This window comes from Meriones unguiculatus, chromosome 11 (assembly GCF_030254825.1).
Source record: "Meriones unguiculatus strain TT.TT164.6M chromosome 11, Bangor_MerUng_6.1, whole genome shotgun sequence".
Lineage (NCBI taxonomy): Eukaryota > Metazoa > Chordata > Mammalia > Rodentia > Muridae > Meriones > Meriones unguiculatus.
In genome coordinates, this window is record NC_083359.1 from 113,209,794 (window position 1) to 113,236,855 (window position 27,062).

General features: G+C 36.5%; 1 protein-coding gene across 1 annotated transcript in view; it reads right to left on the minus strand.

Annotated features, from left to right (window-relative positions):
• Window positions 1–1,692: 1,692 nt before the first annotated feature.
• LOC110563671 (complement receptor type 2) overlaps window positions 1,693–27,062 on the minus strand; it is an 89,714-nt gene continuing 64,344 nt past the window's right edge. Inside the window, 9 exon segments of the mRNA XM_060365104.1 lie at window positions 1,693–2,784; window positions 5,398–5,502; window positions 12,243–12,321; window positions 13,600–13,623; window positions 15,892–16,077; window positions 19,972–20,057; window positions 21,305–21,430; window positions 21,525–21,648; window positions 23,290–23,685. Of these exon segments, the coding sequence (XP_060221087.1) occupies window positions 2,766–2,784; window positions 5,398–5,502; window positions 12,243–12,321; window positions 13,600–13,623; window positions 15,892–16,077; window positions 19,972–20,057; window positions 21,305–21,430; window positions 21,525–21,648; window positions 23,290–23,685 (1,145 nt within the window). The 3' untranslated portion in view covers window positions 1,693–2,765.

The window sequence follows — 27,062 nt, forward strand, 5'->3', positions numbered from 1 at the left end:
TCCCCTCTGGACCAGGATGTCCCACCCTATTCTCTCCATTGCTCAGCATTGGCTGGTTGTTTTATCGAAAATACGGAGAACAAATGGTAGCATGTTTACACAAACTTGAGACAGGTGATGCTTAGAATACATCACAATACAAAGTCTGGATTGAAACCAGAGAGTGGAGTAGAGCAATCAGCATTTGAGTGAACAAGGGTCAGCTGTATACATAGTACAAGAACATTAGACCAACAGGATATAAAGAGGGAAGTTGCCATTATCTATTATCTAAACTAAGGTACACAGGTTGCAATTGTGTTGAATGTCTTGACTTAAAGCTTACCTACTCTTTTGTTCCCTTATCTCTCTAAATTTAAACCAATCTCTTGATTTAAATGACTACATGCAGCTTGTCCACTTGTTCCTCTATCATTCTAAATACCAGGCCAAGGTCCAAGAGGGGAAGTGATGTTTTCAAAAATAAAAATCCCAAATGTTCTATTTTACCAATAAAGACTCAGGAGCCAGATGCTGGGGTGAAAACCTGCTAGCTCAGAGAGGCAGAAAAGTACCCAGCTGACCTTCCTTCTCAGCTCATGTCCATATGGAAAAAGCCCAAAAGGTGCACGAGCTCAGCTGACAGCCCAGGAGGAAAGGGCCAAAAAAAAAAAAAAAAAAAAAAAAAAAAAAAAAAAACCCAAGGCCAAAGGCTTGCTAGCTCAAAGCTCAAAAAAACTAAAAAAAAAAAAAACAAAAAACTGGAAAGCCAGCAAGCTAAAAGCTCAAAAGCCAGAGAGCTAACCATTGCTTCTATGTCTACACTGCTGTCTTAAATACCCCTCAACTCAAAGTCCCTTCTACTCTTTAATTTTTGTCAGATGGTTTCTTGCTCCATCTCTTGACCTAGGGCTAACTTTACTAAATCCCAGGTACAGAAAGCTCTTGGATTAAAGGTGTGTACTAGGGCTGGGTGAACCACACCCTAATCACCTGTTTACAATAAACAGAAAGTTCTTGGATTAAAGGTATGTGTTAGGGTTCAACCACAACAAATAAAAAACAGGGTTTTACAACTCACAATCTTGGAGTTCACAACGGGATCAAATATCCTGCAATACAACACGACCGCAAAGGGCCAAGTGACCTGGAAAGACCCAGTCACCCAAGTTTACTTCCTTGCTCAGCCCCTTATGTCAAAATATGATTGGTCAATGCAACAGCTGACCCTGCTCCCCCTCACTTTGTGTTCCCATCCTTTAAAAATGTATAGTCTTCCTTCGGGGTGTAGTTCAGATCCCGAACTGGCTACCTCTCTACTTGAGCAGAAAATAAAGCTTACATTTTAAGCTTCTGTTTCTGATGTGAGCTTTCTCAGCTTCCACCCTGACCCCAACAAAAGTAGAGCTTTCCTGGATGCTGCAGAAGTTTCATTCCCCAATTTTTTTTTTTTTTTTTTTTGCATTTCTGTGAAGTATGTTGAAGACCTGAAGCTCAGATCTTATTCTGTTGAAATGAATTGACTTTTAAACTAACATGTAATTCTAGATGTCCTCTAACTTTGCATTTTTTGTTGATTTTTTTGGTTTTGTTTGTTTTGTCAAGAAGGGACATTAAAAATAACGATATTTTCACTTAGATGACAACATAGTGAATAACTAAACCATGAAGAATTCATATGCTAATAATCAGGACACTGATATTATATATAAATGCAGATTCATCAAAAGTGTTTATTACCTTCTTTTATTGTTTTTATGCAGGGCACAAGAAAGTATGATGATGTAAAGGAGGAAGTGGAATAGAAAGAAGAGATTAATGATTACATTTTTTATTTTTCCTTTTGTCAGTTAAGAAACAGAGACTAGCTATAGAAAATACATAGGTCACCCACAAGATACAAAGTATTTCCCTGAAACTCTTTAGATGTGTGCTTGTGGGAGAGGTGTAAATAGTGACAAGTCCTTTGAGAGAAGAATCAGTTTGTCCTGTTACTATCACGAAAAATAACCAACGGTGGTTATTCAGTACAGGGTACCAAGCTCTTCCCTCACAGGACTGAAGCCTTTCCTTTTTGGCCTGAACGCTGTCCTTCAACCAGTGGACAAACCCCTGAGGGCCCACCTGGCCTCCAGCTGTCTCTGCCTACTTGACTGCTCATCATTGTTCTCTTTCTATCTCTCAAGACTGGTCAGCATCACCCACTACCTGCAGTGCCTACAATCTTTTCTTCACCATATGCCTCCTCCTTGTTATCTCTTTGACATTTGGCCTAGACACACAGTCTTGTGCTTAGTGTAGATTCTCACTCCGTATTTACAAAGTGTTTCCAAAAATAATGAACCCTGATGCTTTGGAAGACTGTAGTCAAGAATGACCTTGATCTGTTTATGATAGGATTTTTGGTTTTTCTTTTCAGAATCAAGGTATCCTCTTGCCTTAGAGTTCTCTAGAGTAACTGCTAGGATTATAGAAGTCAGCCATCATATCTGGCTCAATATATATAAAGTATTCTGTATATTTACCATTTAAAAAAAATGAGTTCATACTACTTTTTATTTTTTCATTCTTGACACAGGTTAAATGTCCTGAGTGGCCTTGAATTTGTGTCATTCCTTCTTTGTCAGCCTCTCAAGTGCTGAAATCACATGTTTGAACCACACATCTGGATCTTAAAAGAAAATAGTTTATTTTGAAAGTGATACAGGCAGCCGATACTTTGAATTTCAGACAGAGACATCATTTTGCAATGCTGCTGTTTAGGAGGCTTCTTGCGTGAGTGAATTTCAAGCTGGACTAGTGAAACTTAGGAAAAAAAGATAGGAAAGTGTTTCAGGTGGATAATCTTACATAAATGAATCTATATAAATGGTATTTTAAGTGCTTTATGGAATGTTGTAAAAATAATTTCTTGTAAAAGCAACCCCAGCTCCCAGTCTGTTATTTTCTTTTCTTCCTACAGTGTGATTATGTGGTTAGCCTGGAACTTGTTCTGTACAGCCTTCTCATCATAGATCCCAACAGTAAAGGAAACAAACTCTACAAGAATCTTGGATACAGTCTTAGAGAATCTCCTAAAGCATGGCATTCTGTTATTTTATCTCAAAAAAATTACATTAGCCTTTTGCTCATATACATACATATATATTTCTATAACAGCACACAGACACGTATCTATATATATCATAGGACTTCTATAATAGCACACATACACATCAGAAATAATAGCACAGCCAGTGCAGATCTGTCATTTTGAGTCATATAAGGAGTTTGGGACTAACATAAAAATGTACTGTTGTAGGATAGCATACTCAAGTAAACACCTCAAGTTTCCTACTTCCTGGCAGCCATGATATGAATAACCATTTGAGGAGGATCAAACAGAATAATCATTAAAACTTAGGGGAGAACATAAGTTCTGAATTTAAAAAAATAATAAGTATTTTACTTTCTTTTATACATAGTATGGAAAAATAAGTTTCAAGAGAAAAGGAAAGAAGTGACTAAGAAACCAAGAAATAAGCAGGCTTTGCAGATTCACTTCTACTACAGAAGAAAAGCAAATAATTTTTTGAAAAAAAATTGAATTGCCTGTATTTACATCCCTTTTGACTACGTTTACTATGACTACTTTTTCCCCCTGAGTGTCTCCTCTACTGTCCATTGTTGAATTATGAATTTTATACATATGTATCGGCAGAAAATGCCTAGTTTCAATTAATATACATTATTATTAGGAAGGAGGACATAGAAAAATTTTATTAAACAATGTGATGCTTTTGCTTCTACTTATTAGGAGAGCAGCCAAATTACTTTCCAGAGCATAAGCTGCTATTTCTGGTGTGTGTATGTATGTGCGTGTGGTGTGTGTTGGGGTTTTGTTTTATTTGTTTTGTTATTTAATGATTTCTTTAATGTTCTTTTATGTGCATTAGTGCGAAGGTGTCAGATCCCTTTGAATTGGTATAATAGACAGTTGTGACCTATCATGTGGTGCTGGGAATTGAACCCGGGTCCTTTGGAAGAGCAAACATTGCTTTTAACCACTGAGCCATCTCTCCAGCCCAAAGAGGTTTGTTTGTTTAGACAGGATTTCAGGTAGCCCAGACTGACCTCAAACTCCTTATATAGCTGAAAATGACAGCACTGTCTGTGCTATTATCTATGAGAATGTCCTGAGGATCTATAGACAGGGTGTGTTGGGATTGCTGGGACGCTAGTAAGCAAATGAATAGCTCTGCATGATACAAAGAAATATGGAGCTTTGAATTTGTGAGAGGTCCAAGCACTGAGTAATCAGTATAGAACTGAGCAATCTTTAGAACATCTACTGAATAAGGCAGGGGAAAAGGATAGAAATTCAGGGCTTAAAGGGACTAGCCAGTAACACATTTATTGTCACTATTGGTTCTTTAATCTAAAATAGAACTTTCCAACATCACTGTGATCACAGACCACAACAATGCTGTGTCAGATTACAGTGTAAAGTTGTTGATATGTAAAACTGTCAAAATTGGAGTAATCTTATTTACTAATCAAAACTGCTTAAAAAATGGGCAAATTTGTAAGTAGCTGGGGCTTGGTGGGCCATGTGAAACCTCTGGGCCTGTTTCAACGCTACTAGGGTAAGAAAGGAGCCACTGGCAACATGACTGGGTAAGGATGTGCAATTAGAATGGCTAATGCAACAGACTGTAGTTGGATCCTTGGAATCATTTGGTTTTTTAGTTCAGTGATTCACCATACTCAATTAAGTCATCATAATGCATTCAATGTAGTATTGGTTCTCTTTCAATCCCAAACCTTTGGCCAGTAGGTGCCATATAAGTGTTTGTGATGAGGATGCATGGAAGGGATGAACAAAGCTAAGGTGGAATACAGAAAGAAGAGAGAGTGAAGCCAGGCAGTGTTGATACACACCTTTGATCCCAGCACTTGGAAGGCAAAAGCAGGCAGATATCTAAGTCTGAGGCCAGCCTGGTCTACAGAGTAAGTTCCAGGATTGCCTGGGCTACACAGAGGAACCCTGCCTTGAAAGTATAACACAGAAAGAGAGAAAGAGAGTGTGTGTGTGTGTGTGTCACAGGAAGCCAAGTGAGTACAGAAATCAGGAAAAAGGTAGAAAGCCACCCTTATGAGATCCCACATTGGTAAGTGGGTGTATTTGGCTGAGAGAAGGTACTTTGCTTCCACAGGAAAAAGCAAAGCCCACTGCTCCTCAAAGGCTCATAGAACATCTTAGCACAGTATTACCAGTTACCAAATAAAATCATAAAAATGGCAATCACCCAGGAAACAAACTAAAGTTTCTAGCTCAAGAAGTACTTTCCAACTTCTATGTGTAATATCCTGTTCGAATTGTTTCTGTTTGAATCTGAGTTGCTGCAAACATTTTGAATTCAGGATGTGCATAGGTACCTGTTGTTCTCTTGACTTGTGAGCAGAACTTGAGGGCGAACACAGCTGTCTCCTTCTGAATTTAAACAGATACTCACTTCTTTACACTTTTCACCTGTGATATTGCTAATTGGTGAGAGAGGAAGGAAAACTGTATAAATGTTACAGTTTTGAAAGCAATTAGTAACTTTTAAGATTTAAGTTATAATTTTACTAAGTACAAACTTGTATTATGAAATACTAAACCCATTGTGTCAGAAGTCTCTAGTTTGTTTATATACACGTATCCACGCCTTAAAAACAAAACATCTATTTCTGAAGTAAGTTTGGTTAGTAAATAGGTTTACCACAAATTTAGTCAACTTCACATACTAATGGCGCTGCAACCTGATACAGCATCATTGTGCTCTATGATCATTAGTGATGTTGGAAAGTTCTACTTTGTATCAAAGTAATCCTCTTGCCATTTTCCCTAACCCACATAGTATAACTATATAGTTTAAAAATATTTACAAAGAATTTTCACTGTATTATATTATCATAAGTAATCTACAATTAAGGCATATAGGAGGTTCCAGGAAAGTATTACCCCTTTTTATGTAAGGTATTTGAACATTCAAAGATTTTGGTATCTGGGATAATTCTAGAATCAGGATTATGAGGGATAACTAGATGTAATAACTTACAGACAAAGAAAATATTTAATTTATTTGAAGATCAATAACTAATAAATAATAGCTAACATTTTCTGGCATTCATTTAGGACTGTTTCAATAAGATAAGAGCTATTATTTGCTCAGTAAGAAAGATGAAGACTGATGCTCAGTGTTTTGTCCAAGGATTCATAGCTGGTGACTGGCAATGCACTCAGGTCTGACTACAAGACACATACTTTCACCAGAATGATATACTATGTCTTCTGGGGTTACTTAGCCAGTACTTTATGTGACATAAATAAAAAATACTTATATGTTGGATTATTTGTGGGTTGGTATTAGAGTTAAGAATAAAAATATAGTTAACTCATTCACCACTACTCCTCACCATTCAACTCTTTACCCTTTTAGATTGCCAGAAGCGTGTAACACAGAGGATGACCATGAGCCACAGTACAATTTCTCCAGCACATGGAAAGCCAGTGTAAGACTGAAGATAAAGAAGAGTAAAGGGAACCAAGAGCAGTGGTGCACACCTGGAATTCCAGCACTCTGGGAGGCAGAGGCAAGCGGATCACTGAGTTCAAGGCCAGCCTTGTCTACAAATTGAGTCTAGGACAGCCAAGGCTACACAGGGAAACATTGTCCCCACCCCCACCATACCCCAAAAGAGAATAAGAGTGAAGGGTGGTGATGCAGTAGTGAAATATGCCATGTTGGAAAGACTACGTAGGTGATGAGTGGCACATGAGGATCTGCTGAAAGACTGTCCCTCTGGTTGGTTATTAACAGTAATACAAACAGAGGAAGGCGCTTTTATAGATAATGGCTCTAAGAGTTTTGTTAGTTCAAGGATCATACCAAGGAAGGTGTCAATGTTTTCTCCAACTGTCCAACTGGACAGGGAGGCTGTTTTGTATAGACATGAGAATAGTTAGTAACGAGAGGACAAGGTCAACACCTCTGAATGAGTAAGTATATACAGTATTATTCCTCTGTGGTCAGTGCACAACTTATTACACATCACAAATTGTCACAGTAAATACACAGTGAGATATCAGGAAGTACAGAAGAAAAATTTTTGTTTATTGTTACTCCACTACATTTTTTTTATATTATAGTAGCAGACTAGAGTAATAAAAAGAAAGACCATGATTTGATATACAGGAGTATATGAGACAAATCCAGTGAAGTATAGGGGCAGGGAGAACATTGTAAAGAGAAAATATTCTAAAAAGGTAATAATTTAGATCTGGTAATATCTAAATTATTAAAATACTAAAAATAGTTCTGGATGCTGAATGATTTCAGTGATTCTGAACCAGATTTAGAAAATATCATAAAGAGACTAAGATTTTTTTGAATAATAACTTAAAGTGTTGCTTAGAAGACAAAGGAAAACAATAAATGCTAAAGCAATTTATAAAGCCATGCTGATTATGATTATTCTTATAAGAATCTGGATGGAGTACTATATAAAAATAAGAAGCTATTAAGATGGTTTAATAATGATAATAAAATATTCATTTTGATATTCTGACCATAACTCCTATAAAAACTCCCTGCTCCATCAGACAGCCCAATGGCCTCCAAAAACTTCAGGTAGCCTGCCTGCCTGTAGACAACCCTAACTCTCTCAATGCCTGCCCATCCTATCTCCATTTTATAAAATATAAACAAAAATGCTCAATCAGGGGCCACATTGGCCACCAGAACTCCAAGTAGGCGGCACACCTGGGGAACCCTCATTCTCTCAGTGTTCCCTCTCCTCATGACCATGTTCCAACCACCAACTCAGGTAGAGACTCCCTGCTGGACAAGAAGACCAGCACCCAACTTGGGTAGCGTCCCTCTGCCCAATTACAGGACACTCCAGCCAGAAGACCAGAGAGGAAACAGAGACCAAGAAATAAAATAATCATCTAATAAAGATAAACAAATCAGTATCTGGACTGATAATCACCATAACCCAGATGCTTGGACAGCAGTTTAAGAATCCAATAAACAACAGCCAAGGCAATATGTCACAACCAGAGGCCAATTATCCAACTACAGCAAGCTCTGAATATTTCAACACAGTTCAAATGCAAGAAAACAACCTTAAAGCCAAGTTTATGATAATGACAGAAGTCTTTAAACAAGAAATAAATCCATTTAAGAAATTAAGGAAAGACAAACAAAAACTTGGAGGAACTGAATAAACCCATTAAAGAAAGCCTAAAAAGCCAAGGAAAAAAGAGCTGAAGGAAATAAATACAAATGTTCAAAATCTGAAAATAAAAATAGAAACAATTAAAAAAAAAACAAAACACTGATGGAATTCCTAACCCTAACCCTAAGTAAACAGGATCTACAGAGGCAAGCATCAACAACAGAATACAAGATATGGAGAAAAGAGTCTCAGGCATTGATGATACAACAAAAGAAATGGATCAAAGAAAATGTTAAATCTAGAAATTCCTCACACAAAACATCCAGGAAATCTAGGACACTATAAAAAGATCAAACCTAAGAATAGTAGGCATAGAAAAAAAATAATCCCAGCTCAAAGGCCCACAAAATATTTTCAACAAAATCATAAAAGAAAAATTTCCTATCCTAAAGAAGGACATGCTTGCAGAACACCAAATAGATTATACTAGAAAAGAATTCCCCTTGCCAAATAACAATCAAAACACTAAACATACAGAACAAAGAAAGATTAAAACCTGCAAGAATAAAAGGCCAACTAACTTATAAAGGTAAACCTATTAAAACTACATGACTTCTCAATAGAGGCTCTAAAAGCCAGAAGGATCTAGACAGATGTCTTGTATGCTCTAAGATGCCATAGATGCAGCCCAGACTATACTCAGCAAAACTTTCAAGCACCTCTGATGGACAAAACAAGCCATTCCATGATAAAGTCAAATTTAAACAATATTTATTCACAAATCTAGCCATACAGAAGGTACTAGAAGGAAAACTCCAGTCCAAGGAAGTTAACTATACCTATGAAAACACAGGAAATAAATATCACAACATAGAAACAAAAAGGGAAAGAAACATGCACACATACACTATCACCACCACCTCCAAAATCAACACCAACACCAACAAAATAACAGGAATTTAACATCATTGGATGTTGATATCTCTCAATAGCAATGAATTCAATTCCCCAATAAAAAGACACAGACTAAGAGAATGAATGTGAAACAGAATCCAACCTTCTGCTGCTACGAGAAATACCTCAGCATCAAAGACAGACATTTCCTTCGAGTAAAGTGTTAGAAAAAGATTTTCAAGCAAATGGACCTCAAAATATACAAGAAATTTTAAATAACCCCCTGCATCGTATAAGACCACCACATATTAAAGACGTATTTCAACAACAACAGAAAGCCTATAAACTCATGGAAAACTGAACAACTCTTTACTGAATGACTACTGGATCAAGACAGAAATAAAGAAAGAAACCAAAGACTTGGTAGAATTAAATGAAAATGAATGTACAATACACCCAAACTTATGGGACACAATGAAAATGGTGCTAAGAGAAAAGTTCATAGCACTAAATGCCTACATAGAAAAATTGGTGAGATCTCCTACTAGTGACTTAACAGTATGTCTGAAAGCTCTAGAACAAAAAGAAGCAAGTACAACCAAGAGAAGTAAAGAACAAGAAATAATTAAACTGAGGGCTGATATCAGTAAAGCAGAAACAAAAAGAACAATACAAAGAATCAATGAAACAAAGAGTTGGTTCTTTGAGAAAAATCAACAAGATGGAGAAATCTTTATTCTAAAAGGCAGAGAGAATATCCAAATTAACAAAATCAAAAACAAAAAGGAGAACATAACAATAGTCATTAAGGAAATCCAAAGAATCATGGGGCCATACTTTAAAAACCTGTACTCCACAAAATTGGAAAAATCTAAAATAAATGTATATTATAGATAGATACTATTTACTAAAGTTAAATCAAGATCAGATAAACAACTTAAATAGACCTATAACTTCTAAAGAAATATAAGCAGTCATTAAAAGTCTCCCAACCAAACCAAACCAAACCAAACAAAAAAGTCCAGGGCTAGATGGTCTTAATGCATAACAGACTTTCAAAGAAAAGTTAACATCAATATTCCTCAAATTATTCCACAAAATAGAAACAGAAGGAACATTGCCAAGTGTATTTTATGAAGCCACAGTCACCGATACCCAAACCACACAGATTCATCAAAGAAAATTAGAGACTAATTTCCTTATGAACATAAAAACACTCAACAAACTACTCACAAACTGAATACAAAAACATATCAAAAAAATTATACCTCATGATCAAATGGCCTTCATCCCAGAGATGAAGGAATGTTTTACCATAAGAAAATCAGTCAATGTAATCCACCACATAAACAAAATGTAAAGGAAAACACACATACACATGATCATCTCGCTAGATGCTGAAAAAGCCTTTGATAAAATCCAATACCCTTTTATGATAGAAGTCTTAGAGAGATTAGGGATATAAGGGACATACTTAAACATAATAATGGTAATGTAGAGCAAGCCTATAGCCAATATCAAATTAAGTGGAGAGAAATGTAAAGCAATTCCACTACATTCAGGAACAAGACAAGGCTGTCCCCTTTCTCCATATTTATTCAATATAGTACTTGAAGTTTTAGCTAGAGCAATAAGACAGCTGAAAGAGATAAAGAAGATACAACTTGGAAAGGAAGAAGTAAAAGTATTGTTATTTGCAGATGATATGAGAGTATACATTAGCAACCTCAAAAATTCTACCAGGGAACATCTACAGCTAATAAACACTTTTAGCGATATGGCTTGATACAAGATTAACTTAAAAAACATCAGTGCCCTCCTATACACAAATGACAAACTAACTGAGAAAGAAATCAGGGAAAGAAACCCCTCCACAATATCCACAAATAATATAAAATATCTGGGGGTAACACTATCTAAGCAAGTGAAAGACTTTTATGATAAAAATGTCAAGTCTTTTAAAAAACAAATTAAAGAAGATTTCAGAAGATAGAATGATCTCCCATGTTCAAGGATAAGTAGAATTAACAATGTAAAAATGGACATCTACCAAAAACAATCTACAGATTCAATACAATTCCCATCAAAATTCCAACACAATTCTTTACAGACCTTGAAAGGACAATATTGAATTTCATACGGAAAAACAAAAAACTCAGGATAACTAAAACAATCCTGAAGAATAAAAGAAAGTCCACAGCTATCATTAGCCCTGATTTCAAGCTGTACTGCAGAGATATAGTAATAAAAACAGCATGGTATTGGCATAAAAACAGACATGTTGATCAATGGAATCAAATTAAAGACCCAGACATAAATCTGCACACCTATGAACACCTGACTTTTGAGAAAGAAGCCATAAATACACAATGGGAAAAAGAAAGCATCTTCAACAAATGGTGCTGGTCTAACTGGATGTCTGCATGTAGAAGAATGCAAGTAGATTTATCACCCTGCACAAAATTCAAATCCAAGCGGATCAAAGACATCAACATAAAACCAGACACACTGAAGCTGATAGAAGACAAAGTAGGGATTAGTCTTGAATTAATTGGCAGAGGAGACAACTTCCTCAACAGAACCTCAATAGCACAGGCACTAAGAATGGCAATAAATGGGGCCTCATGAAACTGTAAAGCAAAAGACACCATAAATAGAACAAAATGGCAGCCTACAGAATGGGAAATTATTTTTACCAACTCCACATCCAATAGATAAGCTAATATCAAACATATATAAAGAACTCAAGAAGTTAAGCATCAACACACACACACACACACACACACACACACACACACACTTAAAGTGTCTGTTTTATATGTATTTCCTTTGGTGTAGATATACTACTTGTGTAACCAAGGCCACCTTCCTGAGAATTAACATATGTTCTATCCTTTCTTTTAATTCACTTTGCTTTCCAAAAGAAGGAAAATAAATTTACAGATTCAATTTTTCCTTTATCTCTCTCTGTCTCTGTCTCTCCTTTTCCCTTTGTGTGTGTGTGTGTGTGTGTGTGTGAGAGAGAGAGAGAGAGAACATATTATTCTGTCACTCAAACAAACCTCAAACTCATGGCTATCCTGTCTAAACCACGAGAATGTTAGAGTGCAGGTGTAGGCCACAGCTCCCTACTACAGTTTTTTGGAAAACGTGGTTATACTCACCGTTTTTTATATTTCCGAATCATCCAATAAGAAACAGCGATAAATGAAATAAAGATTATTCCAACTCCAACGACAATTCCTAAACAGGAAAACAAAAAAGTGAAAAACACAACACAAAAGTCTTAAACTCTGTCTTACTAACTATTCCCACTGTGGGTTACGAATGGTTCTTTTACATGTAACTTTACCCCAGTTCTATTCTACCCAGGTTTTAATTGATAACATTAGACCTACAACCACAGAACTAGAGTTATGACCAGAGAATTCTATAAGCTTCTTTCTAACAACAGAGCCCTTCATAGCAATGGTGCTGCTGGGCTCAGCACACACAGCTTACCCAAGTCTTTAATGGAAGGCATGAGACAGGCTGCTTCATGCGATAGAAATCCCCTTGGTATCAAACTCTGTATAAATCCATTTGTGTTGGCTAACTGGTCAACTTGACATAGTTTAGAATCACTTGAGAAGAGAGTCTCATCTGGGTCTGGTTGGCCTGTGGGCATGTCTGAGGGAGGTATCTTAATTACATGTATTAAGAGGGGGCCCCATATAGACACATACTAAGTGGTATCATTCTCCTGCAAGGGATCAAGAGCTGTATAAGAATAGAGAAAGGTTCTTGATTGTGGATGTGAGTAGCTTCAAGTTCCTATTACCTTGACTTCCCCACAGTTATGGACTATACCCAGGAATTATTAGCTAACACTAAAAGCTCCTTTTTCCTCTAAGTTGCTTTTGTCACAGTATCTTATCACAGCAACAGAAACAAAAGTGAACATAATATTATTCTATCTCCAGACACAAAATTCACTCATATGATGGTCTTATGACTTTCACAATACAAACTATCAGGATGATTACCCAGAAAAATATTTCTGGGAACAAAGCAAAGAGGGAATTGCCTCTCCAGCCATGTTAAAATAAAGAATTGATGACTGAAGAATGATTACTCACTAAAAATTCAAAGATGAGGTTCCTCAACGTGCATGAGGATTCCAATCTCATAACACACCACACCAGTGGTTCTCAACCTTCCTAATGCTGTGGCCCTTTAATCTGGCACCTCATGTTGTAGTGACCCCCAAGCATAAATTTTTGTTGCTACTTCATAACTGTAACTTTTCTAGTTATGAATTATAATGTAAATATCCATATTTTCCTTAGGTGACCCCTGTGAAAGGGTCTCTCAACCCCCAAAGGGTCATGACCCACATGTTGAGAACTGCTATCCTAAACTTACACTAATTTTAATTAAACTTAAAAGATATTTTTATTCTTTTTACATATCATTTGTTATAAGTAGATGCTTACTGTTAAAGACATTAAAACTTCTCAGTAAACCCATCACAGGACTTACCAGCTATGAGGCCACTATTTGAGCCTGAAAGAGAGAAAAAGACACAGAAATGTTACTGGTATGTAATGTGGTAGCGTGTACACAGTCTGCATAGGTGCAAGCCAGATGGGGTCCCAGCACTGAGAGGGGATGATCTCCCATCACTACCAAGAAGCCATCTCCAGTTGACAACAGCTTACAAAGGAAAAATTAGTTTTTTCCAGTAGAGTTTCACTGGGTATACAAACTACACTCAAGGATAGGACTCCTGGCTAACTCAAAATGAACTCAGTAGTATTAGATTTTTTGTTTTGTTTTGTTTCGTTTGTTTTGTCTCATATTGATTAGTCTGGGCATTAAAAAAAAAAAAAAAAAAAAAAACTTTACTGATCTTTTGCTTTTATATATTATGGTTTCTGATTTTGTGGTTTTTATGGGTTTTCTATGTGGGCGTGCATCTGTATGTATGTGCTTCTTGTGTTTTTTTTTTTTTTCTTTGTTTTGTTCTGTTCTTTTTTATCTGTTTTTAAAGAAAAAAGGTATAAAGTTGGATGGGTAGGGAGGTGGAGAGGATCTAGATGAGGGACAAGAAATCTTGATTAGAATACATTGTATGGAAAAAAAAACAACCCTATCACCAATTTAAAAAAAAAAAAAAGCAAAAAAGTAGGGTTTGTGCCTGCTAATAAAAACATAGTTTACAAATTAGTCACATCCTAAGCCCAAGTTGCTTGATAAATATACTATTATAAAATTTACACAACTTTAACTCTATATCTTGTATGTATTTAAGATAAAAATGTCCTAACCTCTCTTGAAATGCTAACTGTATTATTTAATAACTTTCATGACATTTTCTCATTATATTAATAAGACAATTTTTTTTACTTATAAAATCATTTATTTCACTAATATAAAATTTTAGCTTATTTATATTTGCTGTTGTTACTTCATATTTTGTTTTGATATAGTATCTGTAGTGCTGATTCCCCAGATGTAAGAATTTTCTGTTTCATCTAGATCTACTATATACTCTAAAGGCTCTTATTCAGTTAACCCATTAACTTTTGCCAAAGAAATGTACATAATTTCATACTAAGGAAGTGTCAAGTTTACAATTTAGAGACACTATTGGTAATTAGACTGACTGCATTGAAGAAATTAGATGTAAAAATGGATCTTGAACAATCTTAGTATCATAAATAAGAACTTGAACAGGCAGGGAAGAAAAAGCCTAGCACTTGGGTATTGTTATTTATTACTACAATATTTTGTGGTGCTAGGGATGGAATCTACTGCCTTGAACATGATAGGCAAGTTATCTACCACTGAGTGACATACCACCCCAAGAAGTTATTCATTCCTCATTCTGCTCAGCTATTCCTTGATATGCATAAGTTACAACACCCTCCAGTTGCCAGCAGAGGGTGACTCTCCTACAGAACTCAGAGAAACATGATTTCCAAATTTTAATGTGTTCATGGTATTAAATAAAACTCTTTCAGCTACAATAGTGAGAGAAGTGGCCTGCAGCTGTCTATAGTGTGGAAGGTACACAGTTCAAAAAGCCTGATCCACCCACTGATATGCTATTTTAGCTCTCAGGCCATAAGGAAACCTATATGATGCATGCAATGGTAGAATGACATGGAGTGAGGTAGAGCAATGGGAGCTTGAAGAAAAATGACAGAGGCATGAAGACAGAAACAAGGGGGCTACTTTCATGTTGTGGGCATTTTGGTGGCTTGTGTTTTACTGCCTAGCACCTAGTGTTGAGGAAAAGTTTAAGAAGGGACCTTGTTTCAACTGATTAGTTACTTAATTAACAAGGCTAAAGAACACAGAGAACATTCAACTTTTATTACAGCCCTTCATAAGATAGATGACCTAAGCAAGATACTTTTATGCTTTCTAGACAGGGATAATGAATTTGTGAAAGAATGACAAGACAAATGGCTCACTGGACTTAAAATTCACAGGACTTAAATTCTGGGATTATCATTAATAGATATACTGGTAGAAAGTAAAAGCTGGTAAAGATAATGTTTACTACAATTAATTAATTTACTACAGCCCCATTTCTTGGTCTCTGGTAATTAAGGTTATTTTTCTGCCTTTGTATACAAATGATATCCCTTTAGAAAATCTTGCAAAAGACTCCTACAGTCACACCCCCTCAAATGATTTTACTAATATTCCAACTTGTCAAAGTTTCAGACTACACATTCTCATCTCCCTCATCACTACACATTGTAACACCCCATTACCAGAATAGATGACTGGGCAGTCAGTGACCATGCATTTTGCACTTACGTGATACACATTTGGCCAGAGGAGGATACCAGCTGCCATTTGACTGGCACTGGCTCTGGGAACTGCCTTCTAGAGTATACCCATCCTCACATTCCAAGGTTACATTATCTCCATAGTAATATTCTTCTTTTATTTTCAACCCCGTCTGGATTCCATTCATATTCTGTGGGAGGCTACATGTCACTTCTACAATTAGAAAAAAATCACAAGGAAATTAGTACTTTGTGGTTAATTGAAATTGCTATTATACAAACATCTGTAACCACAAATTTTGTCCTTGACAAAATAGGGCATATTTTCAATAAAGAACTGTTGTTACCCTTCAAACTTCTTGTGCTTTAAATTTTTTTGACTTTCATTTCTTGTATATAATAAAGGAACATGGGACACTTTTGATTATCAACTATGCAGCAGAAAAATTTTTAGAAAGATAAATTAGGACAACCATGTTTTAGCCCTGGGTCCATGTGGATCAGGAGAAGAAATGGCACATATAAACACTGTTTGCACAGAAGCATCTTAAGCAAGATGTTTTAAAAAGAAAGAAATGGATGAGTGTTTGCCATCTGGATGGCCAACTTATTGTTAGGTTCTATTGTCCTGAAATTTGTAATTGTTCTGGAATTTAACAAAATCATTGTGGGTAGCAGATTTCATAAATGGTAGATGCCTTGAAATTTATTCAAGATAACTGCTTTCTTGCCCAATATTGCTGCTCTCTACAGACCTATAGAATCTGCTACCAACAATAATGAATTCATAAACAACTAATAACTATCATCAAACACACTGTCGTTGGTCACTGTGATACCTGAGAAGATGTCTGATTGGATCAAAATATATTTATCCATATATTGCTACAAGTTCTACTACTGATTGATTTTAAGTATCCTGAACCAATCCTGTCTGGCTTATTATTGTGCAAATTTTGTCTCATTCATCAAGGATCCCTTTCATTTTAAATAACTATCCATTTACCTCTAGTTCCAATAAAAGTCCAAAAGTATCTATGTTTATACGTGACATCAAGTTCTATGCTTTCTCTTTGACTCTTGATACTAGTGTCCCCTACTTTTGTTTTGAAATGACCCTTCCAGAGTTTGACCTCCTTGGGATTTTCTTTTTGTACTCCTTAAGAGTCACTATCTAGCATTCTGTCTCTGATCTCTATTCTGGGTCACACTCACCCTTCACCACAAAGGACACTTTGGCCCAAGCTGACGATTCAGAGGGGACAGTATACCCAGGGAAAACATCACAGGTTTCACTAAAGAAGAAAAAAGGGACTAAGTATGCCTTGTTAGCGACAAAGAGAATGATTTAAGAAACAGATGAGAGTCTAGACACCCACACATATGGGGGCTTCAGGACTCCAGTCTTCCTACGTTGTGCAACGCAGAGAAGCAGCGCCAAGGAGTTCACAGCCAGGCTCACAATGTTTAAAAAACAAACAAACAAACAAAAACAAAACAAAAAACTTCTTTTCCAAGAGAAATATCATTCTCATTGTTTGTGGTGTGCTTCCCATGTGGGATTTCTGGGGGTGACTGACATGCTATGGAAAGAACAGGTCTGAAGTACATTTTAATTTGGAGACATGCCCTCTAGGCCTAGGGAGTTGGAGAATCATATGTAAAAAGTGATATTTTTGGATGTGGAATGTCTCCAACGCATATGTGCTACAGTCTTGGTCCCAGTGTAGGGAAGCAGTGTTACCTTTGGGAAGTAGTGTTACCTTTAAGAGATGGGCTAGAAGATTTTAGGTCGTTAGGGGTGTGCTATGGAAGGTGAGGAACTGTGATCTTTGCCTCTATCCACCATGAGGTGAACAGTTTGTAGTGCCATACCCTCCCTCTTGTGACGTTGTCTTATCACAGGCCCTAAAGCATGGGGAAAACTGGCTACAGACTGAAATCACCAAAACTATGAATTAAATAAATTTTTTTCTTATAAGTCGAGTTAGTTTAGATGATTGATTGATTGATGTATTTGTTTGGTTGCTTGGTTTTTTGAGACAGTTTCTCTGTGTAACTTTCGCTATCCCAGACTTGCTTTGTAGACCAAACTGGCCTTGAACTCAGAGATCTGTCTGCCTCTGCCTCCCCACGTGCTGACATTATAGGCATGCATCACTACACCCAGCAGTTTAGGTATTTATAACAGTAATGAAAAGTTGACTAACAAAAAAGCTCAATATAATAGAAGAGAGTAAATGATATCACAGCCACCTCATTTTACTTATTGTTAAGAATAGGGAAGAGATGTAGCTAGTAGGAAGTAGAGTAACAGAATCTAGTTCTCTCTAGCACAAAGTCTCAATACACTGTCTGAAGTTCCTTCTTACTGACTATCCAGAGTAGTCATGGCACTAAAGACTTCCATGGAATAATTATAGAAACATGAGGGCCTATTTACATATTCTGCATTGTTTGAGATTACGTAATGCCACTGCTCTAGAAGTTCACAGTGAGGCGCAGGGCTGCTCCAAATCCCATTCCCTTGAGCATCACTTGTATAAGTGAGAGTGTTCTCCCCAATGAGGATAGAGGATATATTCCTATCTAGGTTGGAGTTACATATGTAAGATACTGCTTTCGTAATAGAAAAGATTTCCAACAGCATTCCTGTGTGTCTCTCATTAAGGGTGGCTAGAGGCCTTGGACAAAAGATTTCTGGAAAGGTGAGAGCTCTAATTTTCATAACAGATATTCTGTAATCATAGACTATTATTCTTTGTGCAGTTTAAAAGATAAGAAGATAACAGTGGCCACTTTGCCAGGATAGACAGTATGACAGGCAATCTCAACAGTTATTGCAACAATACAAGAAATATTTTTATGTTCCAGATAGTTGTTTTCTGAATAATAGAAATTTGATCTTTAAATACATACCCAAATATTTAAAAAGGAATATCCATTTAAAAGAATAATTCATTTATTTAATATATATTTATTGAATACTTACTTGAATCTAAGCATTATTTGATTTTTAGCCTTTACTAGCAACAAGGTTAAACTGTGGGGAAGAGTACTGACAGATCCTTATCCTCAAAGGAGCTTACATTTTTAGGCCATATTTCTAAAATGCATTCCATATACACTAAACACCTTAAAGGAATGAGATCTTTCTTTGATGACTACTGATATCAACCATCAGTCTCATTATCAGAGCAGTTTCACAATGAGTAAAAAAAAAAACAAAAAACAAAAAAACTGGAGACATTGGCAGAGAGCTCTAGTGCATGGTGATAGAACAGCCATTGGTTACACTGCTCCTAGGAACAATTTCCTGAAGAGCAAAGATTTACATATGTGGTGTGTTCTTATAGAGTTTTACTATGAAAAGCACCATAAAATGCTCAAATAGATTTCTAGCTACTAACGATGTTAGTAAGACTGGTTGTTTTATGTATTCACTTTTAAAGCTTGAGGACAATGTTTTAGACTTTGGAAAAAAAATCCAGAGCATGTAAGCTGTAAATATTAGCAGCTGCTTATAGGAGAATAAAAAAGAAAAGAGGGAGAAGGTACAAAAACCTATGCGGTCTTAGTTAAAAACCTATGCTGTCTGAGTTAAAATAGCATGGAGATCAGCTACACGATAGACACACAGCCTCATGGTACGGAGGGGAATTGCAGAAAGAGACCAAAATGTTAGAAAAGCATGCTAGAAACATGTAGAAAAGAAGAAAAGGAAAAATTATGCTTTTCTAAGTAATTCAGATAAGCAGGCAACTTATGAAGTACATGTCTATGGCCTGTAAGAGACTCAAAATTTATTGTCAAAAATAAAAAACACTGGTACTGAAGGAACAGCTCTATGATTAAGAACACTGGCTGTTCTTTCAGAGGACTTGGGTTCGACCCAAAACTCTTACAGTGGCTTACAACCATTAGTGACTCCAGTCATGGTGGATCTGACAACCTCTTCTGGCCTATATGTCAATAGGCGGGCACATGGCACATTAACATACATGTGGGCTAAACACCCATACACATTAAACAAACAAACAAATAAATTAAAAAAGTGCTGTGGGTTGAAATACAAGAAGTCAGGAAGAACATTAGTTTATATACTCACTTTCACACTCAGGAACACTGTTATTCCAAATGCTTTCCATTCCAGCAAGAACACAATAACTAGCAGAACTGCCTTTTAATTGAAACCTAAGAAAGAAAAGAACAGTGGACTGTAAAATGTCTTGGTCAGATATACTCAGTTCCCAGGTCTAGCCAAAAAAGCATTTGAGGATTTTAAGGATATGAAACCAGGTAGAAGGGGCTTGCAGATGCTAAGCCATTCAACTACCACAGCTTCTAGCAGATGGGTAAAACAGAATTGCAACGTGAAGGGACTTACAACAGTCCCAGCTTAAACTTAAGAAAGTAGTCACAGCAAAGCCAGATCCTTGACTTTGACTCAGAGACACTGTTCATGCTACAAGGAACCTGGTACTGCTCACTGTCACAACTGCAAACCCAGTCTGCCAAGGCAACACCTTGCCAACTCTAGCCCTAAGGAAGCAGAGATTGTTCTTATGTCTCAGTATCTGTGATTGTTGCCTAGGAAGCTGACAACAGCATGCTGAGCTACTGAAGAATAAGCTATGTTTTTTGAGTAATTTAGAGAAGCAAGTGACTTGTGAAGTACATGGCTTGTGTAAGAGACTTGAAATATATTTGTTTTTGTTGTTGTTTGGTTTTGGTTGTTTGTTTTTCCTTTTAGAGCACTGAGACTGGAGAGAAAACAGAAAGAGGAAAAAAACCAACTTCTGTAAGTCATCCAAAATTCTCAAAGGATGTCAAACCCTTATGCCCTACTAAATATTATTTGGTCCTGGTATTTAGTGCCTGGCAAGAATTCTGTGAAGTACAAGGTTATTTGCTGTCCATGATTGGTAGTTCATAGAGGCATGCTTGCTGTAAAGAATTTTTATGACCTCACCTAAAATATTAACATCAGCCCCCATGATCCCATTTTAGAGCTCATAGTTCATTACTGATCGATATATAACTGGGTTTTAAAATGCTGTACCTCATTTTTTGTTTCTCTTATAAATTATATTGAGGGTTTAATTTTTTTGAAAACATTGCTAAATACATTTTTATTTGTATAAACTTTTGTAATATACATTTTTTTCTCAAAATTACTTGTTATTCTCTATTTAGAAAGTGATTTTTTTCATTTAGTGTATTACCTATGTACTTAAAACTAGTAGTTTTGTTTTTTAGTCTGTTATTTAATACATGTCCCAGTTTTCCCTTCATATCTCCTTTTATCAATTCTGCCAGACATCAGTCTTTCTTACATACAATATCAGAAGTTATATCTTCCCCATGGCAACTTTCCCACACTTTGGACAAGTTCAGACTTAGTTTTTAATGTCCAGCAGATCAGGCCTGCTCACACTTACCCTTTATTACAAACAAAGGACACTTTGGCCCCAAGTTGAAGATTTAGTGGAAATAGCACACGCCCATTAGGAAGCTGGTCCAGGAAAGCACCACAGGATTGCACTGGAGAAAAAGAGCCAAACAGAAATCATAGCAGTGTGTGGAGAATAAAAACACAAGCCATGTGTGTCAAGCCAGATGACAGCTTAGGGACCTGCACGTATCCCAGGGCACAGGACTCTGCAGTGCAGAGAAACAGCTCCATGGAGAATGTAGCTTGGCTTATAGCAGTGGAGCAGTTTCTGCTTGGAAGAAAACTGATTTTGTTTTGTAGTATACTCCTAGTGTTGGATTTTAGGGGCAGCTAATATAATAAGGAGGAAAAGAAAGTTTCATGGCGTGAAAACAATTTTCCTTCAATGGTAAACTGGATTACAGATGCAAAAGGATCACAACTATAGCTCTATATGTGGGAAAAAAAATTGTTTTGAACTCAGGGAGTGAGCATGCATGTGAGTCTTAACACAATTAAGTTGCAAAATGGAGGAAACACACATACAAACAAACAACAAACAAAATCAATAACAATGAAATTCAAAACCTCATTTCAAGTCAGTTCTCTTCTTTGAGCTTTCTTTGAACTCTTGTCTTTGAATCAATACCCCAGTAAAAAATGAGGTACTGGTCTGGAATAAATGACTTCCTTAAGGATTTTCAAACACTATCAATGTTAAAATACTTATTTTGAAGGCTCACCTCTCAAGAGCTTCCCCTTGACTAATCCATTGGGCTGTGTCATTTAAAGACTTAGGCTCACTAAATTTCTGTTGATTCCCAGCCTTATGCTATATATTACCTTTTGATTGTTATGGGTAGAAGCATGAAAACTATAATTTCTTCGTTCTAGGGAAGTGGTTCTCAACCTTCCTAATGGCTGTGACACTTTAATACAGTTCCTCATGTTATGGTGAACCCCCCCAGCCATAAAATTACTTCCATTGATACTTAATAATTATAATTTTGCTAATGTTATTGAATTATAATATAAATATTTTTGGATATAAAAGGTTTGCCAAGGGAGTTACAACCTATAGGTTAAGAAGCAATGCTCTCGGAGTGCTATTTAAGTTTTGGTACCTGGAAGCATATATATGAAACTAAGGGCATGAGATATGATAGAGACCTTTATGCATCCAGAAACAGCTTCAGTTGAGGCAACCTTGATGACTCCAAGTGAGCAGCAGACACTCAAATTCTAGCAACACCAATGACCAGGAAGGACTGGCTCTATCCTGGAAGCAGTGGCAGGGTCTGGCTGTGTCAGCCATGACAGAGAATGGCAGTGTCAACAAGGGCAGGGCCAGCTGTGTCAGCTCTATTCTTGTAATTAACAGTAGCTCCCTGATCTTTAGCAACATTGCTTTCCTCTTTTTATTCTTCCTGACCTTCTAACATCTTTATAACCCATTATCTACAGGAAAACCTTCTTACTTGAAGAATCTGGCAGATGGGCAGACTTGGATTCTAATCTTTGCTCTGCAAGTTAGTGTCTCATCTTGGAAAATTATCTAACCTCTAAGCCTCAATACTGAAGTAATAGTAAATACTACACAGTTTCATTATAGAAATTAAATGCATATACATTAAGTATGACTGGCAATGGATCACACATTACATATTAGTAAATACTTATATATATGAATAACTGATAGGGGCTGAAGATGGCAATATATGAAAAGAACTTCTGTATATGATAATTCCAAGGATGTATCACATTCCTTGCTCACATTTAGTTCTGCCCCTCAATTTGAATGTATGTGCTTAAAAGAGTACATGAACACTCACACAAACACACATCCCTTCTGATTTCATATTCCTTACCAGGAAAATGTATTCATTCAACCTGTTCGCCATATGTTCGTCGGCTTTTCCAGAAACTACCCTTATCTCTGGTCCTCCAACAACCCACAGCATTGCAGACTTCCCCAGCTCTGGTCAGACTTACCCTTGAAGCAGGTTGGTAACTCTGGCTCCCATTTGTTTAGAGAGTGACACTGCACACTGCTGTTTCCTTTCATGGTAAAGCCAGGCTGACACCTAAACTCCACAATATCCCTTATGGAAAACAAGCTTCTGTTTTCAGACACCATGACTGCATTTTCAACATGGGGAGGTGTACATTTGTTGAGTTCAACGCACTGAGGAGGAGGACCACTCCAGACTCCAACTTGACCATCATTGCTGGTACAGTGTATGGAGGGCTCACCCACCAGGTTAAAAAGCTTCTTCCCCCTTGCATCAGAGTTGCAGCGATAGGTAACCACCATTCCATAATGAAAATCTTCTCTGGCAACACCGAAATCTCCATTGGGAATGGCTGGGGGCTGCTCACAAGGAATCACTGGGCAAAGCAAGCAGATTACATTTTATTTACATGATGATAGAGGGAAAATCTAATGAGTCACTGACCTGAAGATATTCACACTCATTATTTACTCTTTTAAAATGTTGCCATTTAAGTGCATGTGCTCTGCTTTTCCTACTTACTTCCTGTAAACACATGCACTTATAAATATAATTGACCTTTTCATTTGAGATACGTATTTGATCATATTAGAGAGTTTATATTGGCTTCCAGATTTTTTTTGTGCCCAAATTTCAAAGTTTGTTGCTAAATGAAATGAAGTTTAAAAAAAATAATATTCATTAAGAAAAAACAGGGGGCAGATAAAACACAAATGGATAGTTCAAAATAAAATTTGAATATGTCTGCAAACTTGAGAAAATTGGTGAAACTGTAAATTACTACATATTAAGCATTTTGAAAATGTAATGGATATGTGAAAATATAGACCATTACTATCCATATAAAATATGTAAGAAGCTGAATTTGACCAAGAACTTTTAAGAATCTAAAAAATTACAAATAAGTTCTGTCTTATAAAATAATTATCTGAAAACTAATTTTCAAGGAATACATAATTCCAAATACAATTTCAAGTACTTTGAGACATGTAAAAGACAGAAACCTCATATTTATTATATGATGGTTTTTATGAACTAGTTCACAAAAACTCCTAAGTATACTTAAAATGAAGAAAGTGTTTGTTCACTGGGCTACTCTTCTATCGGAAGAGGGAGCCAAACCAGTAGTAGGGAACCAAGAGTCTTTTGAACTTGGGGTGGTCTTACCAAATCAAGGGACAAAAATTGGAGTCCAGGGCTTCGTAAACTGATAATTCTTTATAAAGAACTATACTCTTAAAATCAAGGCTGACTTACACCTACTATCTCAAAGCCTATAAATCTTCAAGTACTATGGATGGCCAAGAAAAAAATAAAATTCCCGAGACTTAATCAAAATAGTGCTATTTGGCCAGTGTCCTAGAGCCTGGCAGAAAAAAGAAAATTGTTCTCTGAAGAGTGTGAGTGTTACTGCTATGTTTTAAATATGGGTAGTTTGTTCCCACAACAACAATGTTTTAAAGACTTGGTCTCCAGGGTGGCATGATTGCATCAGAATTATTAAGAGGGTTGTCCTCCTGGGAAATCCTTAGGTCATTGAGGTTGTGCCCTTGAGGAGATATAGGACTTTGACTCTTCTCTCTGCTTTGGCTCATCAGCTTCTGATATGAGTAGTTTTGTTCTTCCATATGTTCCTGCCATGAGGTGCTATCTCAGCACAGGCCCAGAACAGTAGAATTACACAATCAGAAACTGGACCCTCAATACTGTGTGCTGAAATAAATATTTTATCACAGAAGTTATCTTAATTATTTCATTATAGTGATAAACTGACTTCATTAATTTTTATGTCTCTTTTATACTAAGTCACTTGTTTACCTCTATATATAAGCATGTTAATCAATCAAAGAGAGTCTGTATAACCTAGTTTATCCCACTTTAAGAGATAAATTACTGTCCCAAACCTTCAAACACCTTTTTTTTCTGTAATTCAGTCCAATCTGCTGTTATACCAGGACTCTAGCTGGCCTAATAGTGTAGTTCTGGCCACCACTCCCAAGAATGCCAGTTAAAGAGATGGTAAAAAGCAGAAGAGTTATTCAAAGTGAACACACAGGGAAATGGGGCAGAAAAGGGGCCCCATTGACCCCAAAGCCTGCCTTCTGAGTACTGATGGGAGCTTCAGGTTTAAACAGAGTAAGAATTGGAACAAACAGCAAGAGTTAATTACAACCAAGAAGCCATGGTCCTACCTGCTCTAGATATAGCCTCCTTTCATCAATTATTGCCTAAGCCCTGGTTCTATAATGGTCTGAAAAGTCTTCACTGCTTGAGAGAGTAAGGTGGTTCTCCAAAGATGACTCCTGCACCAAGGATAGTCTCAATCTCTTGGCTAATTGTATTATGTGGGCAAGGGGTTGGGGTGGAAGGAGTCTGTCCCTCACAATTTTACAGATTCAGGGCCTAATTAACAGTTTATTTTTGGCTATCTTTAAGCTTTTAAATAGCCATTTTTTGCCCATTTCTGTGTCAGACCAAATATCCTGTGATTAATAGATAAAACATTTTTGGAACATATTAACTTAAACAGCATCTGAGGTCTATAGCACATATTTCTCTGCTTTGCTTCAAGCCCATCTAATGAATGTTTCCATGAATATATTTCAAAAGTGCCTTGATTATGACTTTCTTTGCTCTGTTAATACAGAAACTTTGTGAGAGAAATTTTCCTGAAGAGAATCTGTATATGCTGAGACTGGTTTAGTGATTAGAATTCCAGTTACTAAAAAAATTGGGATATTGCAGATCCAGCTCTAGCTCTCCACAGCAGCCATTCTTTTCCGACCTCTGTGTCAGAATCATCTTGTGAAGTAACAGGAACGTTTTGGAATCTATTAACTTAGCAGACCACTAGCTTCCACCAACCTGAAAGCTAAGAATGTCATCAGATATCATCTTAGTCTATTGAAAAGTTTTTCCCATATCATTGTAATTGCTTCTTTGGCATACCCAATAATTTATTTTAAACTGCCTTTATGGTTTTCTTTCTTCTATAAAAATATAAAGCTTCATGAAACTGCTTTCACATTGAAACACGGAATTTGAGGTAATCTAAATCTCTTTTACTGGGCCATAGTCACTTAAAATAGCTCCAGAATAAACTATCTCTTGTTCCCTTTAAGAAAGGAGCTATAGTTTTTGCACTGACAACTTCATCAAATGTTGGCATGGATAATGGAATTTGGGACAACCTAAATCTGTATCCTCCAGTCATGGTCATTAATGTTTGGCTCCAGAATAAACTCTCTTTTTTCCTTGGAGGTGAGAATACTGTGTACTGCGTTGACAGGAGCATAATTTCTACCCCATTATTCCTAAACTCAGACTTGAATAAGGTGATCTCCAGTAATCTGCTCGTGGGTTTCATACACACACACACACACACACACACACACACACTACACAACACACACACACAACATTAGTGGTACCTGTACTTATGATATAGAAGAATGACATATACTCTGGCGGCATTATACAAAGAGAATGGAGAGATAAACTGAAGATTAACTGAGAACTTTCTAAGTCTGATGAAGGATACCACAGAATTGTAGATTCAAGAAGCCATATAAACTCAAGCAACAAAATTCAAATAATTCTTCATTTAGACACATCACAAAGATATATATCAAATTCTACCAGCCTTAAGTAGCAGCCATGAAACAGAGACAATAAAAGAACTACAAGGAGAAAATATTTCAACAATTAAGTTCCTGATCTACAAAACACAAAAGAATGCAAAAAGAGTTTTTC